Source organism: Onychomys torridus, chromosome 6 (assembly GCF_903995425.1).
Source record: "Onychomys torridus chromosome 6, mOncTor1.1, whole genome shotgun sequence".
NCBI classification, from domain to species: Eukaryota; Metazoa; Chordata; class Mammalia; order Rodentia; family Cricetidae; genus Onychomys; species Onychomys torridus.
Window position 1 is genome coordinate 70,232,027 of NC_050448.1, and position 11,831 is coordinate 70,243,857.

The 11,831-nt window shown below is 44.9% G+C and overlaps 1 protein-coding gene across 1 annotated transcript; it reads left to right on the plus strand.

Annotated features, from left to right (window-relative positions):
- The first annotated feature begins 5,315 nt into the window (after positions 1-5,315).
- LOC118585150 (histone-lysine N-methyltransferase SETDB1-like) lies at positions 5,316-11,443 on the plus strand. The gene is made up of 3 exons (XM_036189317.1): positions 5,316-5,526; positions 6,335-6,603; positions 11,383-11,443. The coding sequence occupies exons 2-3, from the start codon at positions 6,344-6,346 to the stop codon at positions 11,405-11,407; spliced, it is 285 nt and encodes a 94-aa protein (XP_036045210.1). The 5' UTR covers positions 5,316-5,526; positions 6,335-6,343; the 3' UTR covers positions 11,408-11,443.
- The last annotated feature ends 388 nt before the right edge of the window (positions 11,444-11,831 follow it).

Sequence of the window (11,831 nt, forward strand, 5' to 3'; positions counted from 1 at the left end):
CATTTTTTTAATGAAAGGTATCCCTGACTGGACCTGCCTCCCAATGCCCTGCTTTCCCTTCCCAAGTGTTAGGTTTACAAGCATGCACTACCATGCTGCTTGGTTTTATGAAGCACAGGGATGGAACCAAGGATTCCTTGTTCCTATGTATCAGGCAAGCCAACTGAGCTACACCTACAGCTAAATAAGTATCGTGAAATTTTGGGTCTCAGGACACACAAATAATGGGCAATAGACCAGTGAAGTCTATTAACCAGAAGCAAACTTTATTCTAGACACTATGGGGTAAAAAGAAACTTCCAGCTTGCTTGGGGCCACGGTCAGAGTTCAGGCCTCTGACACTGATGATGGGAGCAGGTTTTGAGCCTCATCTTGTAGCGAAAGCCAAGCACCAGGTATGGGCTAGAGAGATTATTACAATCTTGAGTTTAGTCTTTGTGGGGCATTACAGGAACTTTTACAATCTCAAGTTTAGGTCTAGGGTCACGTAGAGCCAATAGTTAAAGGTTAAAGGAATATATGGCAGGGGGTCATGTAGAAGCAACTGTTAAAGGTTAACCTTGGTCCACAGTAGCTGTTGGCTGTAAGGCAGGGGGCTAATGTTAAAAGTTAACCTTTGTCCACAGTGGCTGTTAACTCCCATCTACCTAGATTATACGCAGGCTTACAATTTTTATATTTCTGGGCTCTTCAGAACATGATTCTATGTCAGTAGGAAATATATCCTTGTGGGATTTTTTTAATGCACTTGTGTATGTATTATGTCCAGGTGCACAAGTGTGTGTGTGTGTGTGTGTGTGTGTGTGTGTGTGTGTGTGTGCACTTGTGTATGTATTTGTATGAATGTATGTCCAGGTGCACAAGTGTGTGTGTGTGTGTGTGTGTGTGTCTGTGTGTGTGTGTGTGTACACTTGTGTATGTATTTGTATGAATGTATGTCCAGGTGGACAAGTGTGTGTGTGTGTGTGTGTGTGTGTGTGTGTGTGTGTGTGCACTTGTGTATGTATTTGTATGAATGTATGTCCAGGTGCACAAGTGTGTGTCTGTGTGTGTGTGTGTGTTTGCGCACTTCTGTATGTAGTATAGTGTGCACTTGTATATATATGTAGTATAGTGTAAGCCAGAAGACAACCTCTGGTATTATTCTCAGAACATCACCCATCTCCTAGTCTCTCATTGCCTGATCTCATCAACTAGGCTAAGCTGGCTGGCTAGCAAGCTCAGCTTCAGGGATACCTATCCCCACTTTTCTAGCTCTGGGGTTACAAAGACAGGCCCGACTTTTTGTTGTTGTTTTTACCTTGGGTTCTGGCACACTAAGCAGGTTCTCATGCTTGTAGGGAGACTGAGCCTTCTCACCAGCTCCCACTCCTTTGTTTTGTTTTGTTAAACCAATGAGGAGAGGGGAGCCAGGGGCCTCCCTTTTTCCCTACAAGCTCCACACCAACTAAACTATAGCTCCATCACCTTATGTTATTTTTCTAAAAACAGATGGAGAGTATGTCACTGTTTGAGTAAGCCATGAAATTAGGAGTTTCTGGAAACAGAAATCTACATTGTTTCCAAATATTGCCTATCTCTTTTCCTCTTTTTCTTTTCTTCCTTCGTCCCTCCCTCTCTCTGTTCCTCCCTCCCTTTCTCCTCCCTTCCTTTCCCTTCCCCTCCCTCCCTCCCTCCCTCCCTCCCTCCCTCCCTTCCTTTTCTCAGTTCCTTGAGAGGGGCTCATGTAACTGGTCTTAAACTTCTGATCCTTTTTCTCCCACATCTCCAGGCTGACCTCAAACTCAATAGGGAACCAAGGCTAACGTTGAACCAGTTACCTTCCTGCCTCTGCCTCCAATGTGTCGGTGTTGTGACAGTTATTGTGACCTGCTTTGCTTCCTACTGATAAGTCCCATTGTCCTTTAAAGAAAGACACAACTTTGGAGCTTGACTGAGTGGTCAAGAGCACTTGCTGCTCTTGCACAGGACCTGGATTTGGTTCCCAGAAGAGACACAGCAGTTCACAATCCTCTGTAACTCCAGTTTCGGGGGATCTGACACCCTCTCTGGCCTCCACAGGCCCTGTACATATGGTGTACAGACATGGGGTTTCCATCTGGGTACCAGCTTCCTTCATCTCTGCATGTGGCCTGTGTGAGGCCCCGGTAAGGAGGAGAGAGCTTGCTTGAATTTCGCCATCTGCAAGACCGTTCTTTTGCAATGCCCAATGTTAAAAACAGTTGGAGAAAGAAACTGACTAGTTCTGTACTGGAAGTGCTCACATTCAAAGATGAGTAGGCAGAAAGAAGCAAAGAAGGAAGCTAGAGAAACGCACACAAGAGGAAACCCCATCAAAAGTAAAAAGGAAGGAATCCCAGAAGAGATATCTGAGATATCTGGATCTATCTGAACCAAACCTTGAAGGAGAGCCAAAGCCTGAGCAAAACCTTTCTGGTGGAAGCTCCGCCTCAACCCCTTCCCTGTCTTTCTCTCCAAAACCCTGTCTCATCTAAGAAAGCCAGCCAAACACAGAAATGCTCCCCCAGAAATACTCAAGACCACTCCCACAGGGTATTTAAATTGCCCCCCAGAAAACAGACACATGATTTTTCCGTCTCTCTTCCCCGTCTCCTCTCTGGTGGCTGGATAATCATCTGGGAGCATTTTACCCATTAGACCTGGGCTTTTTCTTAATTTGGTTTGATTCTGTTTTAAATTCTGCATTGGCAGAGAGGATTAATATTGGGGTGCAGCAACTTTAAAAAAAACAGAGGAAGAAAAACCACAAGAGGAGAAAAAAAATCAAAAGAATATCTTAAGGAAAGGCTGATTCAAGATCTTCAGGGGCTTAAAGAGGGTACACAAAACAGGCATTCAAGCAATGAGGCTATGTTGAGAGAAGTGGATGAAACATCACATAAGGAACATGAGAAACACACACAGGGATTCCTTGGAAGGCTAACTGAAACCATCTTCACCTCTACATAATGGAGTTTGCCTTGATTTCTGTTTTATCTGGTAGTACCAGAACAACATAACTTTTTTTTTTTAGCGTTTTCTTCACGTACTTTAGCCTGTCTTCCTACTTTAAATCTGTTGCTATTAATGGCTTTATACATATCTCTTCTTTACTTTTCTTTCTTTTTCTTTTTTTCTTTTTCTTTTTGGTTTTTGGAGACAGGGTTTCTCTGTGTAGCTTTGCGCCTTTCCTGGATTTTGCTCTGTAGACCAGGCTGGCCTCGAACTCACAGAGATCCTCCTGCCTCTGCCTCCCAAGTGCTGGGATTACAGGCGTGAGCCACCAATGTCCGGCTTCTTCTTTTCTTTTAATTTTTATTTATTTATATTGTATGTATGAGTGCTCTGCATGTACACCTGCTCACCAGAAGAGGGCATCATACCTTATTATAGATGGTCATGAGGCATTATGTGGGTGCTGGGAATTGAACTCAGGACCTCTGGAAGAGCAGCCAGTGCTCTTAACCCATGAGCCATCTCTCCAGCCCTGCATATCTCTTCTTATCTTTTTTTTATTATTATATTTGGAATGAATATCCAGGTCTCTGGCTTTTCATAGGATAACAATACTGATTTGTAAAACATTAGCTTCTGATGGGATTCTTAAGGAGATAGGTTACAATAGAGGTATAGGTACTATAGAGTATTTGTGAAAGCCAGGCAGTGGCGGGCACGCCTTTAATCCCAGCACCCGGGAAGCAGAGCCAGGCAGATCTCTGTGAGTTTGAGGCCAGCCTATCGACAGAGCTGGTTCCAGGACAGCTAGGGCTGTTAGACAGAGAAACCCTATCTCAAAAAACCAAAAAAAAATTTTTTTTTTTTGTGAAAGACAACTCTGTTTATATATTACATAGTTCCCTACTGACAGAAGGCTGCACAATCTCAGTGGTAGAATTATGAATTTTTTGTTCATTTGTATTTTCCATATTTTTTGTTTTTTGACACAAGGTTTCTCTGTGTAGCTTTGTGCCTTTCCTGGAACTCTGTTGACCAGGCTGGCCTTGAACTCACAGAGATTTGCCTGGCTCTGCTTCCTGAGTGCTGGGATTAAAGGCATGCACCACTACCACCCGGCATATTTTCCATATTCTTAAATGACCTCACATTGTTTTTTGCTAAGAATAATGTAAGTTTTATAATTAGGGTTGGAGAAATGACTCAGTGGTAATAAGCCTTTATTGCTCTTGCATAGGATATGGGTTCAGGTCCACACCCATCTGATGGTTCACAAGCACACTCCAGTTTCAGGGTATCCAATGCCCCCTTCTGACATCTGTGGTCACCAGGCTAACATGTAGTGTGCAGACACATATATAGGGTATTAATTCTGCCGACTGAGAGTAAAGACCATTACCCAAATTCTTTGGTTAAATTAAGTAAACTTTATTTTCCGTCAGACTGGGCTATTTTCCTAATGCAGGGTTTGAGAAAATAGCATTGAACACAGGAGAAGGTGGGGTTTTACAGCCCCCAAAACTGCAAGCCAAGGGGGTTTTCAAGGGCTAGGTTATTTTCATAGGAATTTTGCTTATGGAGGAACTTGGCTGAACATCTCAAAGTTATTTGGTAGGTCATTTTATAAGGGTGGAGGTTAGGGTACAATGTGTAAAACATGTCAAATTCCAGAAAATCAGTCAAGACCTGGTCAAATCCAAGTTTTACATAAAACAGGAATGAATTTATTTTGACTCTGTACCAAAATGGCTTTTAATTTTAAAATAGAGTCAGGTTGGTCCACCACAGGTTAATCTCTCTCTCTCTCTCTCTCCCTCTCTCTCTCTCTTACACACACACACACACACACACACACACACACACACACACTTGTTTTCGGAACAGGGTCTCACTGTGTAGGTCTGCCTGTTTTAGAACTCATTATGTAACCCAGGCTGGCTTCGTGCTAATAGATAACTACTTGCCTCTGCTTCCCAATGACCAGGTGTAAAAACGTTTTGGTTTTGTTTTTAAATAAAACGTTTATAGCTAATATATATATTCACAGACACACACACACACACACACACACACACAGAGAAAGGGTTCAGGGAGGGGAACAGGCAGAGGTGGCACATGCCTTTAATCTTTAATCCCAGCCTTTGGGAGGCAGAGGCAGGTGGTCTACAGAGTGAGTTCCAGGGTAGCCTGGTCTACACAGAGAAACTCTGCGTCCAAAAACCAAAACCAAACAAACAAAACATTAAAAAAAAAAAAAAAATCTGAACAATAAAGGGACTGATGGACCGAACCCTTAGTTTTCCAAACTCGTATGAGGCAGCGCCAAGCTATGAAATTTGACCCCTTCGGGCTACCGTCGCGGCGACCGGAAGGGCCCGCGACATTGCTTCCGGGCCTCCCTTTTGCTTTTCCCCCTGGTCTCCCTCACGCTGTTTCCCCATCCCCGCTACCTCTCCCACCGTGTTCTGTGTTGGTCGGCGAGGCCGATTCCTGGAGGCGAAATCTGGGGTCCGTGTGGAGGGACGCAGCCCGCGCGGTTGGGAGCCGGAGTCGCGGAGAGGACGGACAGAGGTGGGCTGCGGTGCCGCTGGGATGGACGCTTGGCGGAGAGCGGAGAGGGCGGGGCGGGGCCGAGCGCGGCGGGCGGGTCGGAGGCGGCGGCGGCGGCTGCGGGTGGGCGTGAGGCCGAGCGGCGAGGCGCGGGAGCGGCCCCGGGGCTGCGGCGTTCCCCGGGCGGCCCCGGCAGCCAGGACCCGCGCGCGTCCTTTGCAGTGTGGATGTGCGGTGGCCGCCTTCGCTGCTGCAAGCTTCGCTCTGTCCACGCAGGAAAGGCCTTGTGTGTCTGTCTGCCTTCCTTTCTCTCTCCTCGGCTTTCTGCCGGGCGTAGACTCCGGGGCCGGTGCAGCTGAGAACCTTCGCCTGTGCAGCCGTCCCCCTGCCGGGTCGCAGCGTTACCTTCCACAGGGAAGCAAAGTAACGCGAGAAAAGCAGTAAAGGAACCGAGATGGAATTAGTTAACTCGGGACACTGGACTAGAGACAGAGTCGTCTTTCTAGTTAACAAGGAACACGGTAGCTCACAGGACTGCCTTGTGGAGAAGCACTCCACGGTTTCCTGAAACATTGTTTTGAGCATCTCCCTACTGCGTATCGGTGCTCTCCAAGCCCTCTAGGCTGTTAGTTCTTATTCAGGCCCGTTGGTCTGCATGAGAAGGTGAATTTCCCTAGAAGATCTCGGGATCGCGTTCTGGAGAGGAGGAGAGAGGACAGACTATGTGAACAAGGGGTCGCAGGATAGGAGTGCGCTTCACGATGAGCCTGAAATTGCCTGTGAGTTGAGCTTAGAGTTTAGAGTCGATTTCGTTTCTTGTTCCGCGCAGGGCAAAAGCATGTCCTCCCTCCCTGGGTGCATTAGCTTGGACGCAGCAACAGCTGCAGCTGACTCTGAAGACATTGCTGAGCTGCAGCAGGCAGTGGTGGAAGAGCTGGGCATCTCAATGGAGGAACTTCGTCAGTTCATTGATGAAGAACTGGAAAAGATGGACTGCATACAGCAGCGGAAGAAGCAGCTAGCAGAGCTGGAGACGTGGGTGGTACAGAAAGAGTCTGAGGTGGCTTATGTTGACCAGCTACTTGATGATGCATCCAGGTAAGGACTCATGGAAGCCACGGTAAAAGTCCATTTGCGGGCTTGCTAGGGTGATGGTTCATGGCAAAGTTGAGTCACGTGGGACCTTCTACTTCCTCAGGGTTTATAGTGCAGTTACAGCATACATTTCCCCTGGTGTATATGGTAGCTGGCACATGGTCAGCAGTGGGGAGGGTAAAGGCTTGAATTCCTTTGTGTTCCTTCTGTACTGAAACTGTTTCCTTAGTAAGATCACCTGGAAGGACCTTGTCTCAAACAAAAGAAATAAAAAATTGATTAAAAATATGAAAAAAGACTACGAATGTTGATTTCAGCTGACGTTACATGTGTGTACCATAGCACCTGGCTTTCGTAGATTTGTAAATGGTAATAAAACATGAGAAGATTTCTCAGCATCACTCGTCATGGGGAGACATGTAAATCAGAACCAGTTTTTAACTGTATTACATGCCTGTAAAACCAGCATTCAGGAGGTGACGCCATAGAGATCATGGGGTCAAGGCCAGCTCCCACTTACATGGTAAACACCAGGACAGCCTGGTGGTGTTTGACTGTCTTGTTGGACTTTCTTTGGGCTGCCAGCCCCGAAATAATGACACAGAGACTTACTATTACTTATGAAAGGTCGGCCTTTAGCTTAGGCTTGTTCCCAAGCAGCTCTTATGATGTAACCTGTTTCTGTTAATCTCCGTTCTGCCACGTGGCTGTTTACCTGTCCTCCATTCTGTGTGTCTGACTCCCTCAGTGTCTCGTTGATGTCTTCTCTCCACCTAAATCCAACCCTGAGTTCCTCTCTCCCCCTGGAAGCCCTGCCTGTTTCTCCTGCCAGCTAGTGGCCATTCAGCTCTTTATTAAACCAATCTCAGCGATACAGCTTCACAGAGTGTAAACAAATACTGTGTAGCCTGGGCTACATGAAGACTCACTCTCAAAAACAAAAAGCATACAAATGCTTCTTTTAGCATTATTCATGACTGCTAAAATGTAGAAGCAGACGGGTTGAGGAATGGTTCAGCCGAATACGTGGTGTCTGCTTACAGTGGCGTACTTACTATTCAGCTGTAAAACTGCTGACATGTTCTACAACAGATGGACCTGTGTAGGCCACAGATGTTATATGAGTCGATTATATGAAATGTCCAAAACGGGCAAATCCATAGAGACAGACTGTAGATTTCTGGGTGCCTGGGTTCAGGGAAGTGGAGGGAAAGGAATGATGGGTAGTGAGCATGGAGTTTCTCTTTGGACGGATGAAAATGTTCTGAAAGTAAGCGCAACATGACAGTGTCACGGTCTGATCAGTGGACTGAAATTCATGAACTCCATGCACATGGATTTGGTTTGTGTTTTCCAGACAAGGTTTCTCTGTGTAACAACCTTAGCTGTACTAGAACTTGCTTTGTAGCCCAGGCTGGCCTCAAACTCAAAGAGATTGCCTGCCTCTGCTTCCCGAGTGCTGGGATTAAAAGTGTGCACCACCACCTGACAAGAATTATTTAAATTAAGTGAACTTTAGAATGACTTTCCTTAGATAAAATAGCCACACTTCCTGTGCACTAAGTAGACGGTGTTGGGTGTGGGGACTTTCTGTTATCATCAGTAGTTCTCTTGCACGCTACTTCTAGGAAATGAGCATTTGCTCAAGTTCATTAGCCTCATCTCATAGTTTCATCATTTTTATTTTTTTCTAAGTTTTTTTGAGACAGAGTCTTCCTATGTATCTCTGGCTGTCCTGGAACTCACACTGTAGACAAGGCTAGCTTGAACCACAGAGATCCGCCTACCTCTGCTTCAAAATTCAAATAGACGATGAAAAGCTTAAGTATATTAGACTGCCTTCATCTAGAGTAAACATTGGCAGGTACTCTTTTTTTTTTTTTGATCTCCAGACCCTTTCACTACCCCCTGTTCCCAGTACTGGGTGTTGAACCTACGGACTCTTGTATGTTACCAATAAATGTGACCCCACCCACTTTATACTGTTTTTTTTTGTTTGGTTTTGGACTTTTAAGAGTCGTTTTGCTCTTTTAAATGTTTATTTCATTATTATTTTTTATTTTTATTTTCATTTGTTTTTTATTTTGAGACAGTTTCTCTGTGTAGCTCTGGCTGTCTTAGAACTCACTCTGTGGACCAGACTGGCCTCAAACTCAGAGATCTGCCTGCCTCTTTCTCCCAAATGCTGGGATTAAAAGTGTGAGTCACTACTGCCTGACCTGGATTGATGCCTTTGATCAGTGGTTATAAGCAGGTTCTGAATTTCTAGAAGACTTCAATTTAGTTTCTAGTCTATGTGTGGCAGATTTCAGCTCTCTGTAGCTTCCACTCCAGGACATCAGAATCCCTCTTCTGGGCTCTGCAGGCACCTGGATAGAGGTGCCATTTTTCTACACTGCTACAGATATATTTTAAAATAGTCTTTAAAAAGAATTACAGTATCATAAATATATTTTCATGTATATATGAATTTGAGAGACTGTAGAAGTTTCTCAGTAGATAGAGTGCTTGCTTAGTATGTAGGAAACCCTAGGTTCAATTCCAGCAATGTGCTAGCAGTGTGTTGTGATACATACTTATGATCTTAGCACTCAGAGATGAAGGCAGAAAGTTTATGATCATCTCCATGTCCATATTAAGTCCAAGGCCAACCTGGATTATGTGTAACCCTTTGTTTAAGAAATTAATATGGATTTGAGAATGGTAGTAGGTTTTGGTGAGCCTACCTTGGGTTTAACCATCTATGTATTTGTCATGCAGTAAGCTCTATGAGTTATAGTCTTCTCATAGATATGCCAGGATGCAGAAGTAGGAAGGAGCTGAGGAGATGGTTCTTTGGGTAAGATTGCTTGGTTCATAAGCATGAGGGACCTGAGTTTGAATCCCTAGGACTTGTAAAAAATAGCTGAACATGGCTGTGTATGTAATCGTAGCACTGTTGGATAGAAGTAGATCCCTGAGAACTCATTGGCCAACTCGCCCAATGGCAGATTTCCCATTCAGTGATAGACTTTCTGAAGGCAGGGAGCTGGGGAGCAGGGCATGCTTGGAGCTGCCATGCTTAGCTGCTTCTTGCACTTCATACATGTTACAAATCAGAAACAGAATGCAAAACAAAAGTTACCAAGAACTTCTGTTCATGGTAATAAATTTCAGCTGAGTTCATCCCAGAGAGTAATAAGAAATGCCACCTAAAATTGATTTCTGAGTCAGATATGGAAGAAAGTATCTTGATAAAGTGACCACAAGCTCCCAAACCCTTTTTTTTTTTTTTTTTTTTTTTTTTTTGAGATGGAGTTTTTTGTTGGGACTGCCAGCTCCCAAATAACCACACAGAGACTTATTATTATTAACTCTAAATGCTCAGCCAGCTCTTATAATAACTTTTTAAAAAGATTTATTTATTATGTATACAGTGATTTGTCTGCAGGCCAGAAGAGGGCACCAGATCTCATTACAGATGGTTGTGAGCCACCATGTGGTTGCTGGGAATTGAACTCAGGACCTCTGGAAGAACAGCCAGTGCTCTTAACCACTGAGCAATCTCTCCAGCGCCAGCTCTTATAACTTAAACTAATTCATTTCTGTTCATCTATGTGCTGTCCTGAGGTTCGTTTACCTCATCTGTGAACTTTCCATGTTGCTTCTTCTCCGTCTGGCTCATGACTCCTCTGACTCCGTCCTCCTCCTTCCCAGCGAAAATCCTGCCTAGCTATTGGCCATTCTCCCCCGCGCCCCCCCCCCCCCCCGACAGGTTTCTCTGTGTGGAATTCGCTCTGTAGACCAGGCTGGCCTCGAACTCACAGAGATCCGCCTGACTCCACCACCACTGCCCAGCTCTTAAATCCTTTTCCTGTTTTTGTGTTTTATATGTATGGTGTGTGTGTGTGTGTCTGTGTCTGTGTGTCTGTGTGGTCTGTCTGTCTGTCTCTGTGTCAGCATGCCTATGCACTTTCTTCTGTCTTATTCCCTTGAGACAGTATGTCTAATTGAATATTAAGTGTATCGTTCCAGCTATGCTGCTAGTCTTCTGAACTATCCAACAACACTGGTCACATAGGCACTCAAGCTATGACTGAGTGTCCTGCTCACTGTCCTGTTGCTGGGAAGAGATGCCATGACCAAGACAGCTCATAAAAGAAAGCATTGAGTTGGTGCCTGGCCTACAGTTTCAGAGGGTTAGTTCATTATCTTCATGCTGGAGAGCTACATCCTGATAGAGACAGGACCTGGCGTGGGCTTTTGAAACCTCAAAGCCCCCCCTCAGAGACACACTGCCTTCAACAAGGCCATGCCTCCCAATCCTTGTAATCCTTTCAGATGGTTCCCCTCCCTGGTGACTAAGCACTCAAGTATATGAGCCTGTGGGGGCTGCTATTCAAACCACCACACTGGTTTTCAACATGGGTGCCGGAGGTATGAACTCAGATAGTCTTGCTTGCCCAGCATGCTCTCCTACCCAATGAGCTTTCTCCCTAGTCCTTCAAGTATAACTGAATCTCGTTTGGTTGTTGAAGACAAGGTCTTCACAGGTAGTATTCTTTTTCTTGTTTTTTATTTGTTTTTGTGTCTGTCTGTCTGTCTATCTATCTATCTATCTATCTACAGCATTAGGGATCTATCTATCTATCTATCTATCTATCTATGTATCTACAGCATTAGGGATGTGAACCAGGGGTCCCTGTGCATGTTAGCGCTGTCTCCCTAAGTCCCTGGCCTTCTCATTGTGTCTTAACTCCTGATAACTGCATCCCCTCCCCCCTCCCTTCCATTTTCCTACAGCTCCGTGAAGCTATGGCTGCCTTAAGAAAATCAGCTCAGGATGTCCAGAAGTTCATGGATGCTGTCAACAAGAAAAGCAGTTCCCAGGATCTACATAAAGGTTAGTGTTGAGGGGTAGCTACATAAATGAGAGGCACGTTCTTTCTGAAATGTTACTGACAATCAGCTTTGCATCTTAAAATCCTGTTCTAATTGTCAGTTTCTTCTATTATTTGTTCTTTTGAGACAAGGTTTCTCTGTGCAGTTTTTGGAGTCTGTCCTGGATCTTGTTCTGTAGACCAGGCTGGCCTCGAACTCACAGAGGTCACCTGGCTCTGCCTCCTGAGTGCTGGGACTAAAGGCGTGTGCGCTCCCCCACCCCTTAATATTTTTATGTCCATAGTCAATCTGAGATTGTTTGATGTGGTGGCTCAGGATGTTAACTGTTGTTACTGTTCCTGTTAGTAAGG

Bases quoted from the DNA above. Each gene is read 5' to 3' on its own strand.
- LOC118585150 (XM_036189317.1), top strand. From the start codon at position 6,344: ATGTCCTCCCTCCCTGGGTGCATTAGCTTGGACGCAGCAACAGCTGCA. The intron at 6,604-11,382 runs GTAAGGACTCAT...ATTTTCCTACAG, and splicing joins CTACTTGATGATGCATCCAG to CTCCGTGAAGCTATGGCTGC.